Here is a 19,693-nt window from a genome sequence, read left to right on the forward strand (position 1 = left end):
CTTAAAAATTCCAAATAACCAACTTAAATGAAAGCAAGCAAAATAATCGAATAAAAACTATGGTTGAGCTGCATTGTTGGTGTATATGAAATTGTTGAAAATAAAAAATTAAGAATGGTTGTCCGGTGGTGGAAAAAAAAAAGAATGGCTGTGCCATTAATTATGTAATAGAGTATGGTCTTTAGATCTTGTTTATGGTTGTGTTATTTATCACCTCACTCTTTTTTTTTCACTCATCTTAAAAAGTTGTAATTGATTTGCTTTACCGAGTCACTCAAGTTTAAAGTGTTGTACTACTTCTTTTTGTGTATTATGTAATATTAGATGTGGGGAAAAAATTATGAGTCTCATCACGAATCAATGAACAACATGAACATATATATATTTCATATTTTTATTTTTTAACAAGTATACACTTTTTGTACCAAAAAAGAAAAACAACTATACACTTTAATACAAACGTATATAATTTAATCAATAATAATATAAAATAATAAATTAAAAATGACAATATATATGAAATTTATACAATATAAACGAACACCTTTGTCTTTCTCCGCTCTCTCATCAAAAACAATAATTGGACTCCTCACCTGAAATTCACCATCATCCCAAACCAAAGAAGCTGACTCAACAGACTTCTTTAGTTTTCCATCCACGGTCAGAACATATGTCAGCCTTTCTCCCAATGAAGTAAATGACAAAATATCGGGCTTCACTGAAACAACAAGTCCTTTAGGGGCTGTCACAACTGCTCTGTACGTTGACATCGACAATCCAACATTTGCAACAGTTCTATTGAAGCTTCCACTTAGATGATGTTTTGGGTGTGGGGCTTTGATAGAAAATGAAGGATAATTTAAATCCCTTGCCGATATCATGTCAAAACAATTGCTTTCATCCCTCGTTATTAGTTGTAAAGCCGATGTATTGACACCTTGTCCACATAAATATTTTATGTAGTCAGCTTCACTGGTCTCATATATTAAACCAGGATTCATAGCTTTGACAGGGTCAATTTGACCGGCTCCGTAAGCAAATTCTGCATCACGGTTATTTTCTGGACTCATTTGTTTAGCTACAGGGAAGAAAGAAAATTGATTTTACTAGCTTAAAACATACTAAGGAAATTGTACTCTTAAGAAATATGCACTGCATGTCTATATTTTATCATACAAACAATTTTTTTAAAACTTTTAAATAGTTGCAAGACAACTTTGAGAAAACATTTAAAAAAAATTATATTTTTTTAGAGCTCAAATATTACTTGCAAGTAATTATAAATATTTTAATAATAACTGAGGGATGAAAGCAATTAAATCCTCAATCAATTAAAGCTTTAATAATATACATTATCTTTAAAAATTTATCTTAAATCTTATTTTTATTTTTTAATCATTTTTGGGTATAATAATAGGGTTTTTTCTTTCATTTATTATGCTGTAGGTAACAAAATGAATTCAATGCATTAATAATATCCACAATAAAAAAAGAGATATAAAAGAAACATACAATTTTGAATGTAATAAAATTAAGTGAAGTATAATATATATTTATGTTTGAATAGAGTATAATTTTTAATAGAAAATAAAAAAGTGAAATCCGAACTCCCCAAAGGTAATTTTTAATATAAATTAAACTTTGAAAAAAAGAATTTTTCAAATACTAGTTAAAACTAAGCATGTGCTAATATTAGTTTCTTTATGCATGAATTAGTTGATTGATGTGAGATATTGCTCATTTAAATTACCCGTTGTCATTAGAGCCGAACGAACAGCAGCAGGTGACCATGTAGGATGAAACGATTTGATGTACGCTGCTGCACTTGACACATGGGGGCATGACATTGATGTTCCTGATTTAATATTAAACTCCAATTTTCTTTTGTCACCAATAATATCAGAAATTGGAGAAATCGGAGACCAACTTGCAATAATATCTACACCGGGAGCAACTAAGTCTGGCTACAATATTAAATAAAAAAGGTTAATAACAAATATGTTAAAATGATAGAGAGATGTGATTTAATTTATTCATTTATAGAAAAAAAAACCTTGAGAATTTCTGGTGTTGCATTGTTAGGACCCCTTGATGAGAAAGAGGCAACCACAGGTGCCAAAGTATCTTTTACCTCTCTGGACTTCCGTATGGTTGCCGTTGGAAAACTGCAAATTAATTAAAATAATAAAATTTAGAAAATTGTGGTTTTATAAATTATTTTAGTTTATATGGATTTTTCACTTACCTTGACGAGTGTATGTACTTTTTTATTTTGATGGCATCCTTCCATCGAAGATAAGATGTAGGCAACGGATAAGAGAATGCCAAATCTACATTAGTTTGGCCTTGTATCAAGATACCAATAGCACCAACTCTAATGGCTTCTGGTACTCCTATGTTTGCTTCACATAGAATAATTTTACCCTTCACCATCTTATCATCCAAGGAATTGGTCGAACAATTCCTACAATTTTAGAATAATTTCATTTACAAATTATGGATTTTTCAACGTTTTTTCTATTTAATATATGTCTATTTTTCAATGTGTTATTTGTTCTTATGACATTTTAACTTTGGCCCTATAAACATGCTATTATAATAACTAAAATAAAATAAACTTTAATTTGTAAGACAAAAATCAAATAATATAAATTTAAAGGAGCTAAAAAATCCTGCCTTTATTATTTTCCATCATATTTATAGAAAGGCTAGTTAGTTACTTGGAAGTGTGTCGATTGAAGCCTGCTATTGTATTTGGTGCATCGCCACTGTAGATAATGGGGTACAGTTTCCCCTCAAGATCGAACGTGTTCAGCGAAACACCCTATAAATATGAACAAACCATATATAAAACCGAATTAGCTAACACTGAATTCAAGAAATATTAATGTCATTAAATAGAAGATGAAATTTACCTCATATGTTGTATTGTCACCTAATTGTACATCAGTGACAAACCTCCTGTCTAATGTGGTAGCACCCACCACAATAGCCCAAGGAGAAAAATTATACAGAGTGGAAGGATGTGGACCTGCATTCCCTGCTGCCAACACTGTCAGCACTCCACGTTGCATAGCATGGAATGCTCCAATAGAGATTGCATCTCTAAAATGGACAGTTTGATTCGATGTTGATGCAATTGAGGCTGATATTATATCAACCCCGTCTGCAATTGCATCATCAAATGCGGCTAGAACATTTGAATCATAGCAGTTTACACCCCAACACACTTTATAAACAGCAATGCGAGCAGATGGAGTTCCACCTCTTGCTGTTCCTTCTGCAAGCCCTACCATACTAGCCATGCTAATCGGGTTTCCCGCTGCAATTGATGCTGTATGTGTTCCGTGCCCATTACAATCTCTTGGAGAATCGAAATCTTGCTCGCTTAACTCATCAAAGAAAGATATGTAATACCTTGCTCCGATAAGTTTACTACAATAACATATCAGTTTCTATTAGAATTTTACCATTTCATGCAATCAACATTACCAGTAAAGTTCAAGTTGGGTTTTCAATCAATTTTCATTATGTTATAATATAAGACATTTTTGTGACTGCTGTGAATATGAGTCTAAGAAGTCAGAATATTACTTGTTGCATGAAAAATTATAAGCTTTGCATGTGCCTTTCCATTTCGTAGGCGGCGGACTGAAACCTTTATCATTGAAACTCCCGGATTCTGGCCAAATTCCAGAATCAATAACACCAATGATAACATCGCTTTCATAGTTTTTCCTCTCTACTTTTTGTGGAAAACCGAAGAAATCCCACGATTTGGTTGTAAGAAGGTGTCTCTTTTCATTAGGAAAAACAGACACCACACCATCCAGTCCTATACATTACAAATTCAATGGTTAACATGTATGAATATTCAAGAAGAGTACGTGTAATTTCTCAATTGAAAAAAAAAATAGTTTCTTTCACACACCAGCCATTATATTGGCTTCTTCCTTCGATAGATTAGCAACAAAGCCACTGAAACTCCTCTTGTAGTGTTGTAGTACAGGCTTTGGTACTTGGTTGCTAAAATTGTGAATTATCACATCAGAAAGCCATTTAAAAATTTAAAATTAATAATCATAGTTATTTTTAAAATAAAAAATTCATGTAATTAATAAATTTCATATGCTGTATTTTCTTTTTATATATGACACATTTTTTCTCTCCTCATTTATAATTTCAGAACATTATTATAAGAGATCAAGAATAATAATATATCACTTTAGATATTGAGTGTTTGTCTTAATAAAAATAAATATTCAAATATTTTAAAGATAGATAAAATAGATATATCTTATACCAATTTTTAGTTGGATTGATCAAACTCAACCTCATTTATTTTTCTACTAAATATCTTAATATTTAACATAATAATGTAACCTGTGATCAGCAACTTGTTGTAATAAACTTTTGTAGTGCAGCAATGATGAAGTTTCATCATATAAGGTATTTCCAGTGTAGACAATGTAAGTCTACATTTTCAACAAAAAAATATATATTAATTTAAAATAAGATACCTATATTTATTTAGAAGTAAATGAACCATATAAATTAAGTTGATAAGAAAACATGAAATGTATTTGCCTTTAAGTCATCATGAGAAGTAGATGAATAACAATTCACCAAAAATGAAGCGAGGCTAATAAGCAGAAGCAAATGCCCAAAACAAGATCTACTGTCCATATTATCAAGCTAGCAATTAAAGAAAAAACAAAAGTTAATTATATAGATACCAATCATATCAACCAAATTGTAAATTATTATTCCTATTTGTTGCTTATTAAAAGTTTACACTCTACAGGTTCAACCATAAATTAGATTAAGTAAAAAAAAGAAGATAAATTAGATTAATGAAATGTTTCATTTAGATAGACTATAATTAGATTAAATAACATTCTTATTTATTTCTTTTTTTATGCTTTATGAGTCAAATATAAACCACCAACACCAAAACCAACAAAAAGTATAGACCAATTAAAAAGCACAAATAAATAGCATGCAACAATATGAATTAAAAAACACAATTAGGAGTTGAATAATAGATGGAGACTATTCTAACAAATCCCATTCTTTCACAAGTTAACCAAATTTCTTTGTTAGTATCCAATTAAGAGACACAAATGCATTTTGTTTGTTAGAAACAATATTATATGAACAAGCTCAAGGTTTATTTCTTATATTAGTAAGTAGTGAAACACTATATAGGTGAAGAGAAGGTTAAAATAGGAATCTTGATACCATAATATATTAACTAACACATAGTTTTTTACCTTGCTGACTAGGAAATACACTTGAGCATGTTAAAAATGTGAGTTCTAAAGAGAAAAAGAAAACTAAAAGAAGATAAAAACTAGCTAGTTATTTTTTAATAATAACCATGATTGAGTAGTTATATTGTTGGGCTTCACGATAACAAGTGATAAAAATCATTTTGAACCTGTTAGTTACAGTAACAATAGATAGGTCTGCTTACTTTTATGCAACAAATGAATAAAAAAAGTTATTCGTTTAGGTGTAAGAGGCAAAAGAAAATATATTTGTCATTTCTTTATTGGTAGTTTTTTTATGATAAATAAATGTAAAGAACAACGATTATATGTGCATCTCAAAGAATTATATTTATTGTTATTAATTAATACATAATATAAAATATATAATTATATTATAAGCTAAATAAAAATGAAAAAGAGAACTAATTGGAATATGAATGTTATTATAAGTATAGTCAAAATAATAACATTTGCCTCCTCTTCTGTTTAAACAAACAAATATTAATTCAATGCATATATATGTATATATACGAATGTCTAAAACCAACATATGATGAAAGAAAAACCATATAATTAATATATGATAATTATAAGCAAAGGAAATATAGTTATTAACATATGGAGTTGAGTGGTGATGTGTTGGTGAAATTAAGTCTAATGGAAAGTAAGTAGAAGGATAGGAAAAGCAAGATGTTAATTAGGTAGTGTGCTTGTAGAATGATATTATATATGAAATGAAAGTATATATTTATATGGGAATTGAAGTGAGTGAAGATTTACTATGAAATGAAGAGAGGTGATGAAAATTGTGAAGTGAGAAGTGGTTGTATGAAATATGAAATATGAAAGTATATTAAGAAGAAGGGGAGTGATGAAATTTGTGAAGGAAGGTATCTCTTTTTATAGAGGAATTTATGGAAGTGTTATGGTGTGATGAATTATCTTCATTGCTTTTTGAATTAGTGGTTTCTCTCATTCATCATGCATTTGCCTTTTCCTTCATTTGGTTATGTATTTCAATTACTATGTTATTAAGAAATTGTTCAACCTCCATCTCTCAACAATGGCAATATTAAGAGATTGGATTGATTCAATCTCCAATTGTAATCCACAAATTTTATTATTATTATTATAGAAAATAAAAAAGAATAAAGTGTTTTTATTGGACTAGCCATGTGATGAAAAAAAGAAAAGAGTTTGAAATCGTTTATGTTAGACAAAGAAAGCAAGAGTGCCCTAAAAGGTAGAAGGAAAAAAAGAAAGAAGTGATAATAGGAGTGTATCAAATTTAAGTCTATAATTTGATTATGTTATTTTTACCATTGAATTTATTATTTTAATATATAGTGTTAGTAGTTTTATTTCATCTGTAATTTAGTTTGAAATAATCACTTTAGTGGATGCTATTTTTTATTTATTTAATTTTTTACATTTTTGATAATGTATAACTGTGTTTGTCTCATATTTAATTTTTTGTTAATTATTATTAGTATGTGAAATTATATTTTCTACTTGGTCATATTTATCTTCATAGAAAAAAAATACTCCAGAAATGATTCTCTCTAATTTTTTCCAACTATTTATTCCCATATGAATTTATTAGCTTGCTCCTTCTTTTTGGGTTCGTAATTTCTTAATTTCTATTTTATTTTAGAGATCCAAGTATGTTCTTATGTACTATTAAGGTGGAGAATCTCCCTTCTAAATTGCACGTTAGCTTTTTATATCACTCTCACCTTGGATACATGTATCAATCTGCATGCCTTTTTCTTTATTTCATTATATGCTTTACTCTAGTAATCATATTATTGAAGCTCTCTCAACAATGACAATATTACTGCATGTAATGCTTGCTCGGTAACTAATAAAATGATATTAAGCATAAAATAAATATAATTAATTAGAAATAAAATTGTATTGATAGAATGAAAAAAAATTGTTAATTATTGAGATGTTATTCATATATAAATCTCAAAATGACTATTACAACCAACTTAATTAATCTAACTAATTTACAACTAACATAAACTAATATTTCTAATTATTAATACATACATATGCATACAAATCAGTTTGTTCATCTATATATAATTAATAATGCTATTAATATTAACTTATAGTGATTTTTTCTTTTAACAAAGTGGTGATTTCTTTTGATTTATATGGCACACATGAAACTAGCTAGGCAACTTCCTCATAACTTTTGGGGTTTTCTTTTTTCTTTTTTGGGGTTATGAAGCTTTTATATAATTAGGGAAAGGTGAAAGAAAATTAATAATAAAGAAGGTATCACTATAGTATAAGTCCATTAGTGCAAACTAAAGCTAGTAAAACTAAAACGGGACAAAGTTATGCAATGTCTAATTTAAATTCAATTTTTTCTAAATAATTTTTCTTTACAATAATTAATTAACTACTTAAATTCAAAATTTCATTGATTTGTAAATTGATTAATTATTTATCTTGCTGGAAATTTATTTTATTACCGTCATATATAATGTATCTTTATAACTGTTTTTTTGTTCATTTGAAAATGAATGGCAATATTAGTAGACTTTAACTTTTGTCATGAAAGACATTTTAAAGTAATGCATAGACACATTCAATTTATCATTCCCTTCTCCATCTATAAATAATGCATTTCAAAGTAAAAGCATTTTAAAATAGCATTCTCTATTTTTTATAAATTAATAGTAATGAAATGGAATTAAAATTGAGCAAATCGATAACTTTCAAAAGTTATAAAATTAAAGGACTAAAACTCCAATTTTAAAAAAAAATAAAAAAAAATAAAATTAAAACAAAATAGATAGATCAAAATGTATTTAAGTATTTTTCTAACAAAAGAGTGCATTAATCTACCGACAACATTCCCGCTACATTTTGGTATTTTCTGTTATTTTTATAAAAGTCAAAAAGAATTATTATACTAAAATAAATGAAAGGTTTAATTAACTGGAATAATTTTTTTGATTGTTAAAAAAAATAAAAGGTTTAATTAATTTTAGTACTTATGAAATATATTATATTTTATTTATTCATCACAATCTTATATTTTTTATAAAAACAAATGAAAAATTGGCCTCCCTCCTCACTTACAATCTGTTTTTTTAAATGAATTGAGGTTTGAGACAATTAAAATTTTAATATTATCTTAAACTAATTTTATTGTTAAAAAATAAAATTTAAATAATTAATTAAAAATAAAAATAAGAATAAGTCGACTCGTTAAAACCTTGAGAAAACATTAATACTCTTGAGAAATAAATAAGTGTGGAGCAAGAAAATTCATAGACAACTAAAATGTAAAGTAATTTCTTGGAATCAAATTTTAATTATCCTATAAAAAACACGTGAACATTGAACGATCTCAATCCGTAGAGTTTCGTTACATATGATATAAATCACAATGATATAAATTTTAATTGTATGACTCATTGTAAGATACACAATTTGCTTTTCTGTGAACACCAATTCTTGCTATTATGGAAAATATGTCAAAAATGTTAATGAAGTTAATAGGGTTACTTTTAATCATTGCAGGTGCTATGGTTGTTAATGCAGATATACCACCATGTTGTGATTTTGGTGGTTCAATGTGCGAACCAATTGCATGTACGTAGTAATATTGCTATTAATATTAACTCTTAGTGGTTTTTTTTTTAAGAAAGTGGAGTTTTCTTTTCATTTATATGGCACACAAGCAGCTTCCTCTTAACTTTTGGGAGTTTTCTTTTAATTAAAATAAAAAGTAATTATACTAAATATTGTTATTTGGCTTAATAATCTAGCATATATATATATATATATATATTATATTTGATCATTACACATGATTCCAAACAAGTTATCATAAATGTAGGTGGTAATAAAATGGATTTGAGAACACTGTCATTCTTACTCAATATTTTCATGCAATGAAACATTTCTTTAACCATCATTTATGTGTCATATATTCATCAAGCTGTATATAATTAGGAGTCAACAAAATTCTAAAAAGAATATTATGAAGCTTTTGTATAATTAGGGAAAAGTGAAAGAAAAATAGTAATAAAGAAGACATCATTGTACAATATAAGTGCAAGTTGAAGCTAAACTAAAACTAAAATGGTACAAAGTTATTTGATTCACACATTATAATAATCCAAAGCGATTTTTAATAATCCTCCGCTTCGTAAGAGAATGAGACTCTACTAATTTAGATTTTAATCGAAAATTAAATAAAATTCTTTTAAAAATTGTTACAATTATATAATTAAATTTCGTTGATTTCTAAAGTGTGAAATTATTTTGACATTGTGATACATCTATATCAAACCGTATTTTTGGCAATATTAGGAGACTTTAGCTTTTGTCATGCTGAGTAAGGCATTTTAAAGTAATGTATAGACACATTCAACTTACCATTCCCTTCTCCATCTATAAGTAATGCATTTCAAAGTAAAATTGCGCACATGTGATATTTAACTTATATATAGTGGCTTTTGCTTTTAACAAAGTGCTTATTTCTTTTAATTTTTATCATGTTTATCCTACTCGCAAAGTTGGTTCACAGTTCTTCTTACTTAGGAATTCCTCTGCCAAAAACATCCAATTGTCAATTACTTTCCTATTACCAAGATGGTACTATTCTATAACAAATGACATTATTTTCACTTAATTACAATTCTCAAGTTGGTGTCATTTGAAATTTAATTTCATGTATTTTTTCGTCTATACCACTTCTATTTTTAATAAAAAGTTTGGACTATGATTATTTCAACTAAAATTTAAATTATTTTAGATAATTTGTCATTAAATGAAGTTGATTCGTTATTTTAGTCCAATCACTTTATTTAAGTTGACGTACTAAATACTACAATTAATTAAACCTATTCCACTAAATATTATTTAATTATTAATATTTTATTTTATTATAGTAGAATTTTTATAGAATAGTGACTCTGAAATGTGACCATAGGTGGTCTTAGATTGCTATTGCTTTGTTTTGTGCCTCAATCTATAATTATACCCACTATGTTATGGCATGATTAATAGCTATGTACTTCTATTAGTATCAAGTAGTTCTTTTACGGCTTATAAATAAAAAAGTAGTTCTTTTACACTCTTTGCTATTAAGGTTAATAGAGAATCTTATCTCTTTCCAACTTACTCAATGGTTTCTGAAGTGGTTATTATTCTTATTAATTATTAATTCTAGCTCTTTATTTTGCAGTGAATTTGCTTTAACATTGTCATCATCGATCCATGTATGAAATTGTTATTTGGTTATGTAAGTTAAAAAAGTTTTAAAAACCAAACTATATATCTATATATATAAATTAACAAATAAAATGGTTATTGATCAAATCACAAGCTGTGTCATGAAATAGATATGTATCTTATTTAGTGTCATAAAGACGTGGTTGAATTGCTTCATTTTTCAACAATGGTCATAACAAACTTTTTGCATGCGATGCATTGTTAGTGGTATACACTCTGTGTGCTAACAATAATTTAGATTCCAAGGGAAGCTAGCAATCACTCATTTGAAGATATTGTGACCAATCGATTTTGATTAAACGGTTTAAAAAGATGCACAATTTTATAATTTAAAATATTGAATTTGAATTTACATTTGAACCGTCCGATTTAAGATCAAACGACTACGATATCTCAAATGTTTGTGAATGCGACAATTATTGAATGTAGTGGAGCTGTGATCCTTTGCTACCAATGCTTTTAGTAATATGTTTAATAAATGAATAAAATCATTTCTAATATATTTAATATATAAAAAATATTTAAAATTGTTTGTAAATATATATGATTATGAACCCTGAAATACAGAAAAATAGTATTATTTAAATATTAAAATATATTTATAAATCAATAGTAATGATATCGAATTAAATGATGATGAGACTTAATTTTTATATATTCAATTCAGTAGTGTCATACATAAAAATGTTACTTCATAAAAATTGAGAGAATCGATAAATTTCAAAAATTATAAAATAAAACAACCAAAAACCTAATTTAAAAAATGAAAGAATTAAAAATCAAATTTAAACAAAAATGATAGATTTAAAATGTATTTAAGTCTTTTTTTAACAAAAGAGTACATTAACAAAAAAATTGGTCTCATATTTAATCTAAAACGTTGCAGTTCTATATAAGTTTTTGACGTTATTTACTATTATATTTACTATTATATTTATATATCAAAATTGAAATTGCACATATTATGTGTTTGATGAAATGTCACAACAGAAATAGATTACTCCAAAAAACAAAGTGTGTCTTTCAATTAGGTGATCAAATGTGACATTACAAAGATCACTTGGAGTGAAAGCGCGCTTACAACAATAGTCAATTTGATTGTAACTTGATAGATAAAAAGACAGTAGATTCTCTCTTTTCTTTGTAATTGATTGTGAGCAGAAGACTTTTCTAGTTAGTTAATTCGGTTATAATATATTGCTAGTTTAATAGTACAATTTGAGTCTCTAGTCACTCTTTGTAATCCAATGACGATGTTATGTTAAAATTTAATTTTAGATCCCCTTATATTAAGTGGGTGGAGGTTATTCCAAACCCTTTGTTTTAATTTGATTATAATCCTTTTGAAATTTTCTTTTAAATGAATTTATGTTTAACGTAAAAAAAAATTTGCACTTCTCACCTAATCTAAATCATTATAAAATTTATTTTAAAACATTAAATAAATTTTTTTTATGAAAAAATAATTTATATTTTTATTATATAATATTTAATAATGGCATAATTTAATTATACCTTATTTACGAACATATAAAAGTTTATAAGAAATTTGATCTATGGGTTAAATTAACAAAAGTGGTGCTGGAAAATGGGTGAACTTTTATTACATTATTACTAAGGATCCTATTGATACACAATGTCTACTATGATTATAATGAAAATATACATTGTAATATTAATATGGAAAATAGTAAATTAATAGCAAATGCCTAATAATTAATTAGTTTGAAGTCTAAAAGCCAGGATCGTATGGAATGCCACTGAAAGGCAACCAAGTTATGGCATTATAGTTGAAAATGACATGGTTGAAAATTCATTGATGTCAGAAACCATAGTGCATAGACCAAAAGGAATCTCTCTGTATAATTGGTTACTAATTTCTGCATAAAATCAAAATCAAATTAAACTCAACTTATATATGCATTATGCATTAGTCACCAACATTGTGGCATAATTACTCCATTTTAATTCCATTTTTGTTTCAAGTTTTTAATTGTTCGTCGCGATTTCTGAGACTGAGAGTTAATCACACACTACAAAAAAATTGACCTATCGTGACACACAAAATGTTTCACTAAAAGTTAAAAACTGTAGGTAAAAGTCAATAATACTTTGAGTGACACTCAAATCTAGTGTCAACTTTAAGGGGCGTCACTACATGGTCTGAGAATTGTCTCTAGATGTTTTTAATTTCTACCTACAATAATGACTGTCACTAAAACGTAGATAAATATAAATAAAGAATTAGTCTATTCCTACGGTATTATCTGTCACTAACACTTAGAAAAATATAAATAAAATATTAATCTATTCCTACGGTATGTCTGTCACTAAAACGTATTATTATTTATTAAATTATATTTTTTTTATCTCCCTGCTAATTGTAATTCTAAACTATTATTACCAGTAAATCAAATTTAAATTTTTAATTTATTTTTAATTTATTTTTATTAACTAATGTCATTGAAACATACAATAAAATATAATTTAACTCTAAAAGATTCAATAAAGTTTCAAAGGAAACTAAAATGAGTTCCTTATCAAAGGAAACCAAATGTAAATTATAAGAAATAGGTACAAGATTAAGGTATTCAAAGAAATTAAAAATATAATTATATTTTGCATAAGAAAAAATATCCATAGCCACTCCAACAAGAACTAAAATTATATTTAATAAAGATGAATGAAATATATTGTTTGCTTTTGATAACAAGTGCAGAGTCTTGAACAAGTGCAGATACATCTTTTAGCAAATGCCAAATCTGCTTTAACGGTCTTTAGCTCACGAAGAAGTAATTTTGCTTTTGCAGCTGTTGCCATTGCCACCTGTAACCAAAGTAAAAGGAAATGTTGCTTGTTGGGTTACATGAGAAACTTAAACAGTTAACTCAAATAAACAATCAGCATAAACTCAATTTTCTATTCACTATTACGTCAAAAGCAACGGTTTAAACTAAGAGTCCTGCATCAAAATCAAGAAGAGTTTAATATCTGTACATTGATATCTTATACAAGTTTTACATATACATCTATTTATACTATGGTAAGATAATATAAAATATGATTAGAAGTCTATTATATAAGCTATAGGTTTCTGCATTGAGTGAAGACTATTGACAATTCAAAAATTATTATTAGATGTTCTATCGTCTATGCCTTCACTACAAGAACTAGCGAGGCCTCAACCGTTACACATGATTACAAAGTTGGCACCTTACGTCGCGTGATGCCTTGAGTTGTGTTTAGTGGCGAGAATGAGACTTTGTCAGATCGGATTGCGGCCATGGATTCCTCACATCTGAAGCTTGGTTTATGTCCTCCGGTCCATTTCCTTTTTCGCCTTATTTGAGATCTCAGATCTGCTGTCTTACTCTCCACAATTGTTTTGCTGTCCTGAAGAAATGAAAGAAGTAACATGAATTAAAGAAAGCAAAGAAATGAAACACAAACATACATGGACACCGAACATGACACACAAACAAACAGTATATGTGGTTCATAGAGACAGAGTTACCTCAAAAGCCTTCTCAAATGTGTCACCTAAGTGATTGAGAGAAGATTTGATTGCATCCAATCCCTTTCTAATTGTAGGATTGTCCATTTTTTTATTAGAGTCAGGAGATTGATACAATGGCTGCAATAAGCATGCCAAACCAAAAACACACCAATTAGTTGAACATATATTTATGCAACATTATATTATACCACGATTCATATCATATCACATCCTTGAATTGCATAGAACATAATAATAAAATCACCTGAGTTGAAAACGGACTAGTAAAGGTATTAAATGAGTGTGATTTGAGTGTTTGTGGCAATGGCATGGTGTCATGTTGTGGAGGAGGAGCTGAATTTTTATCATCCAGAATTGATTTGGCTTTATGAGCCAATACACCCCAAAAACCAGACTTGGTGTTGTCATTTCCATAAGCATCAAAACTCTGCATCAATGCATTCATTCATTCATTATATTCAATCTACAATTTATATTTCATTTGTTCAAATCTCTATGTATGTAGTACACCTCTGTTTCACTGAGAAAAATGTCAGAAAAATAAAATAAATGTTTGAATAATGAATAAGAAGCAAATCTTTTGGATGATATAATCTAGACTAGTACAACATGACAATCTTCTATGTATGTAGTACTGTAAGATGAATGAATGATTTTTGTTGCCACGTGTTTTGTTACACATTCAGAACAAAACGAATGGCAACATTTCTGGTTCTTGAACATTTCATCAACCACCTTCGCTTCCACACAAATTTCGCTTTGGCTGAAGGAGAACAGTGAGAACGGCGAGAAGGAGAAGAGAATGATTGGGGCTCAGATTGGGGCTAAAATTAGGGCTCAGATTGGGTGAAAGAGGAACAATTTTGAGTTTTAGGTGTTTTGATGAGAAAGGGTTTAGTTGGTACTTGGTATTTGGCTCTATTAATTTTTATTTTGGCTCTATTAATTTTTATTTTGGCTCCATTAAAATTTGTTTTTGCCTCCATTGAAAAAATTTGGATTTTATCTCAATTTATTTTTTTTTACCTCCATTGAAAAAATTAAGATTTTGGCTCTATTGAAATTGGGTGCATTAAAAAAATTAGGATTTTGCCTCCATTAAATTTTTTTTTGACTTAAATTGTGAAAGTTTTGTACAATTTTATTTTCACAAACAATTAATATTTTGGCTCCTTTAAAAAATATATATTTTTCAATTTGATGCCTATAACCACAGATTTAAGTGTGTAACTATAATCCTTAGTGACAAATTTATGTCACTGAAGGTATAAGACACCTATACCAACAAAAATTAATTTATCTGTGGGGATAGATTGTCTATGTCACTGAAGGTATAAGACACCTATACCAACAAAAATTAATTTATCTGTGGGGATAGATTGTCTATGCCTACAGTTTTTAATTTTGTCATTATAAGCTTCTGTAGGTATATGTCTGTTTTCTTGTAGTGTAAAGACGTGGTTGAAGCTTCATTTCTCAACAATGGTCATAACAAACTTTTTTGCATGCGATGCATTGTTAGTGGTACACACTCGCTGAGTGCTAGCAAGAATTTAGATTCCAAGGGAAGCTTGCAATCACTCATTTGAAGATATTGTGATTAATCGATTTTGATTAAACGGTTTAAAAAAATGCACAATTTTATAATTTAAAATATTGAATTTGAATTAACATTTGAACCATCCTATTTAAGATCAAACGTCTACGATATCTCAAATGTGTGTGAATGCGACAATTATTGAATGTAGTGGAGCTGTGATCCTTTGCTACCAATGCTTTTAGTAATATGTTTAATAAATAAATAAAATTATTTCTAATATATTTAATATATAAAAAATATTTAAAATTGTTTGAAAATATGATTATGAACCCTGAAATACAGAAAAATAGTATTATTTAAATATTAAAACATATTTATAAGTCTTATTTAAATTTAAACAAAAATGATAGATTTAAAATGTATTTAAGTCTTTTTTTAACAAAAGAGTACATTAACTTGCTGACAACTTTTCCCCATTATTTTTTAATAAAAACCAAAAGTAATTATCATACTAAAATAAATGAAAGGTTTAATTTACTTAAATGATTTTTGGATAAATTTTACGTACCTCTAATTAAATTTTGTATTACTATGTACAGTGTCATTCCCTACAAATAGATGGTTAAAAGTTAAGAAAATAAATGATTTAATTACAATCTTATAATTTTTTTTATAAAAAAAATTGGTCTTATATTTAATCTAAAACATTGCAATTCTTTATAAGTTTTTGACGTTATTTACTATTATATTTATATATCATGGTTCAAATTGCACATATTATGTGTTTGATGAAATGTCTCAACATAAATAGATTACTCCAAAAAACAAAGTGTGTCTTTCAATGAGGTGATCAAATGTGACATTACAAAGATCACTTGGAGTGGAAACGCGCTTACAATTTGATGTGTAACTTGATAGATAAAAAGACAGTAAATTATCTCTTTTCTTTGTAAATGATTGTGAGTAGAAGACTTTTCTAGATAGTTAATTCGGTTATAATATATTGCTAGTGTAATAGTACAATTTGAGTATCTAGTCACACTTTGTAATTCAATGATGATGTTATGTTAAAATTTAATTTTAGATCCCCTTATATTAAGTGGGTGGAGGTTATTCCAAACCCTTTGTTTTAATTTGATTATAATCCTTTTGAAATTTTCTTTTAAATGAATTTATGTTGAACGTAAAAAAAAAAAAAACGCAGTTCTCACCTAATCTAAATCATTATAAAATTTATTTTAAAACGTTAAATAAATTTTTTTTATGAAAAAATAATTTATGTTTTTATTATATAATATTTAATAATGGCATAATTTAATTATACCTTATTTAAACATATAAAAGTTTATAAGAAATTTGATCTACGGGTTAAACATTCCAACCTAACTAAACAAAAGTGGTAATGTAAAATGGGTGAACTTTTATTACATTATTACTAAGGATCTAATTGATACACAATGTCTACAATGATTAAAATGAAAATATAAATTGTAATATTAATATGGAAATAGTAAATTAATAGCAAATGCCTAATAATTAATTAGTTTAAAAGTCATAATCGTATGGAATGGCATTGAAAGGCAACCAAGTTGTGGCATTAAGTCACAGTACAACGGTGAATCTAACACCTTTTTGCCCATTTAACCCTTATCCTAGCATTGGCACCCGATCCAATGTTTCCAAACTCAGCGAAGTACGAGTTTTTAGTGTTAGGTTCAGTAAAATTCCAAATCATATATCCATCTTGTTGAATTAAATCACCAATATAATTATTAATGAAGACTACCCTAGAAAATTCCTTCCATGCCCTTGCAAGATAAGTCTTCACCATCAACCAATCTGGTAAGAGATCATCGTCTGGCTTGATAAAGCACTTTTGGAGGACTATTCCAGTGTCCATGTTCTTTTCGGACGTACCATCAGCCACCACAACGTTTTGTGGTCCGTGAGAGGGCTTCCTCACCCAAATCATAGAATTCTGGATCAAGATAGTACTTGACTGACTAAAGATGAAATCTATGGTTCCGTAGATCTCACAGTTGCAGTAGAATTGACGACCATTGTTTACATACAATGTGACTTGATAGCCGCAAAATATACAATTGAAGAATGCTGATCGATCACCTTCAACATTAAGTGCAACTGCTTGCTCACCTTCTGGGCCAACAGTGTTTTCAAATGCAATTCACTTGGCAATGAAATTATGACCCAAGAAGGCTGCAAGCACATTTTCATCAATATCTTCACATACAGTTAATTAACAAGTTAGAGATCACATATATTTTTCATTTACTTTGTTAAATCAATATAATCCAAATTTTGCATTAAATGTTTCCAAGCAATTTTTTGATTTATTTTCTCTCTCGTCTCAATTAATTTAATTAACACGATAACACTTTAAACCAAACATAATAAACAAACATAATGTGATATATCTAATAAACATACTAGATTAATGTTAAAAAATCTCTATTAATTTTTCTCTATCTTCTCAAACAATATAACTCTTTGTTCTCTGTTAATTTTTAGGAAAGTAGAGAGACAATTTTTGAGAGAATTAAAGGTTAACTTACAGAATGTGGCGGTTTTAGATGTTTCACGTCCTTCACGAGAGTTCTTGTGTCCAGTGATAATGGTGTTTGTAGGACTATCACCATACATGGTGATAATGACACATTTGACATCCGATTCATTAGCTAAAGATTTTTTATTTATTTTTTATTTTTTTATCTTAATTTGGTTCTGAAAAATAGTTTTTAAATTTATCTACAAAATAATATTATTTTTGTCTTTATATGTAAGACGTTATTGTAATTTTTTTAAATCATTTTTTGAATGACTCTATTCAAATTATAAAAGTATTAATTATTTTTTTACAAAAATACATCCAATTATTATTAGCTATCAGATAATTCTTATCAAACAAAACTTAAATAAAAAGATTAAAAATATCTATAAATTTATTTACTCTCTAATTGAACAATAATTTTTGAAAAAGAATTAACATTTGTCAAAAAGTTTAATGGAAAAATTTTCATCCTTAATTCTTGTACATTGATTAAAGTGATATTACATCTAGTAATAGAGATAAAGAATTAAATAAGTTTTTAGTTATTATAAAATTTTATTTTAGTTAATGTAAAAAAATCACGTGTTTAGTCCACATAAAATTATTCTACAAGTTATTTTAGTTATTGCTGAAATGAAACATTTCAATTTTTAAATTTTTGAATGATTTTTTACATGTTTAGAACATTATTAAAAGTTCATCCGTACAAACATAAAACTTTTTAACTTGCAATGAATTAATTATGAATTTTTTAAATGTCAAACATAGTCTTTAAAATATAGACTTAGAAATCAACTATTGAACTCATTTTTTTTAATGAACTTTTTATAGTGTTGTAAACATGTATGCAAAACGATCATTAAAAAAAACACGTTGATGCTCTCTAAAATTGCTTGCATAATAATTTTGTATGACTAAAATATGTGATTTTGTTATCTTTTTTTACAAAAACTAAAAACAAAATTTCGAAAAACTTATTTAACCCTAGTTATAAATAAATAAACCTAATTTACTCTAGTAATCATATTATTGAAGCTCTCTCAACAATGACAATATTACTGCATGTGATGCTTGCTTCGTAACTAATAAAATGATATTAAGCATAAAAGAAATATAATTAATTAGAAATAAAATTGTATTGATAGAATGAATAAAATTGTTAATTATTGAGATGTTATTCATATATAAATCTCAAAATGACTATTACAACCAACGTAATTAATCTAACTAATTTACGACTAACATAAACTAATTCTAATTATTAATACATACATATACATACAAATCACTCTGTTCATCTATATATAATTAATAATGCTATTAATATTAACTTATAGTGATTTTTCCTTTTAACAAAGTGGTGATTTCTTTTGATTTATATGGCACACATGAAACTAGGCAGCTTCCTCATAACTTTTGGGGTTTTCTTTTTTCTTTTTATTAAAATAAAAAGTAGCTAATATTGTTATTTGGCCTACTGAAAGTAAAGGAGTGAAAAAAATGGTAAAAAGAATGTTACGAAGCTTTCATAT

The 19,693-nt window shown here is 27.4% G+C and overlaps 2 protein-coding genes and 1 pseudogene across 3 annotated transcripts; all 3 read right to left on the bottom strand.

The window, feature by feature from the left end:
- Positions 1-454: 454 nt before the first annotated feature.
- Positions 455-6,131, bottom strand: LOC101514450 (cucumisin-like). The gene is made up of 10 exons (XM_073365092.1): positions 4,588-6,131; positions 4,384-4,475; positions 3,932-4,026; positions 3,595-3,835; positions 2,916-3,435; positions 2,721-2,824; positions 2,246-2,464; positions 2,054-2,165; positions 1,751-1,964; positions 455-1,078 (listed from the first exon to the last, which is right to left on the bottom strand). Exons 1-10 carry the CDS (start codon positions 4,684-4,686, stop codon positions 471-473), a joined length of 2,304 nt encoding a protein of 767 aa, XP_073221193.1. The 5' UTR covers positions 4,687-6,131; the 3' UTR covers positions 455-470.
- Positions 6,132-13,036: 6,905 nt separating this feature from the next.
- Positions 13,037-14,805, bottom strand: LOC101513915 (uncharacterized). Of its 2 annotated transcripts, none has more exons than XM_012711976.3 (4): positions 14,297-14,805; positions 14,050-14,169; positions 13,754-13,928; positions 13,037-13,361 (listed from the first exon to the last, which is right to left on the bottom strand). In XM_012711976.3, the coding sequence occupies exons 1-4, from the start codon at positions 14,495-14,497 to the stop codon at positions 13,318-13,320; spliced, it is 540 nt and encodes a 179-aa protein (XP_012567430.1). In that variant the 5' UTR covers positions 14,498-14,805; the 3' UTR covers positions 13,037-13,317. The 2 variants fall into 2 exon arrangements, with proteins under 2 accessions (XP_012567430.1, XP_004515969.1); XM_004515912.4 differs by having other exon boundaries at positions 13,749-13,928.
- A 2,408-nt stretch (positions 14,806-17,213) lies between these two features.
- Positions 17,214-18,253, bottom strand: LOC101514776 (pectinesterase-like; annotated as a pseudogene).
- Between the last annotated feature and the right edge of the window lie 1,440 nt (positions 18,254-19,693).

The sequence above is a fragment of the Cicer arietinum genome, chromosome 2, assembly GCF_000331145.2.
Source record: "Cicer arietinum cultivar CDC Frontier isolate Library 1 chromosome 2, Cicar.CDCFrontier_v2.0, whole genome shotgun sequence".
Taxonomy (NCBI): Eukaryota; Viridiplantae; Streptophyta; class Magnoliopsida; order Fabales; family Fabaceae; genus Cicer; species Cicer arietinum.

What these genes read in the sequence shown, in the direction of transcription:
- LOC101514450 (XM_073365092.1), bottom strand. Translation starts at nt 4,686, where the DNA reads ATGGACAGTAGATCTTGTTTTGGGCATTTGCTTCTGCTTATTAGCCTC. An exon ending in AAGTACATACACTCGTCAAG is followed by an intron (nt 2,166 to 2,245) that starts GTAAGTGAAAAA and finishes ATTAATTTGCAG; the next exon opens with TTTTCCAACGGCAACCATAC. An exon ending in CAACACCAGAAATTCTCAAG is followed by an intron (nt 1,965 to 2,053) that starts GTTTTTTTTTCT and finishes TTAATATTGTAG; the next exon opens with CCAGACTTAGTTGCTCCCGG.
- LOC101513915 (XM_004515912.4), bottom strand. Translation starts at nt 14,497, where the DNA reads ATGAATGCATTGATGCAGAGTTTTGATGCTTATGGAAATGACAACACC. An exon ending in CTAGTCCGTTTTCAACTCAG is followed by an intron (nt 14,170 to 14,296) that starts GTGATTTTATTA and finishes TGCTTATTGCAG; the next exon opens with CCATTGTATCAATCTCCTGA. An exon ending in CATTTGAGAAGGCTTTTGAG is followed by an intron (nt 13,929 to 14,049) that starts GTAACTCTGTCT and finishes TCATTTCTTCAG; the next exon opens with GACAGCAAAACAATTGTGGA.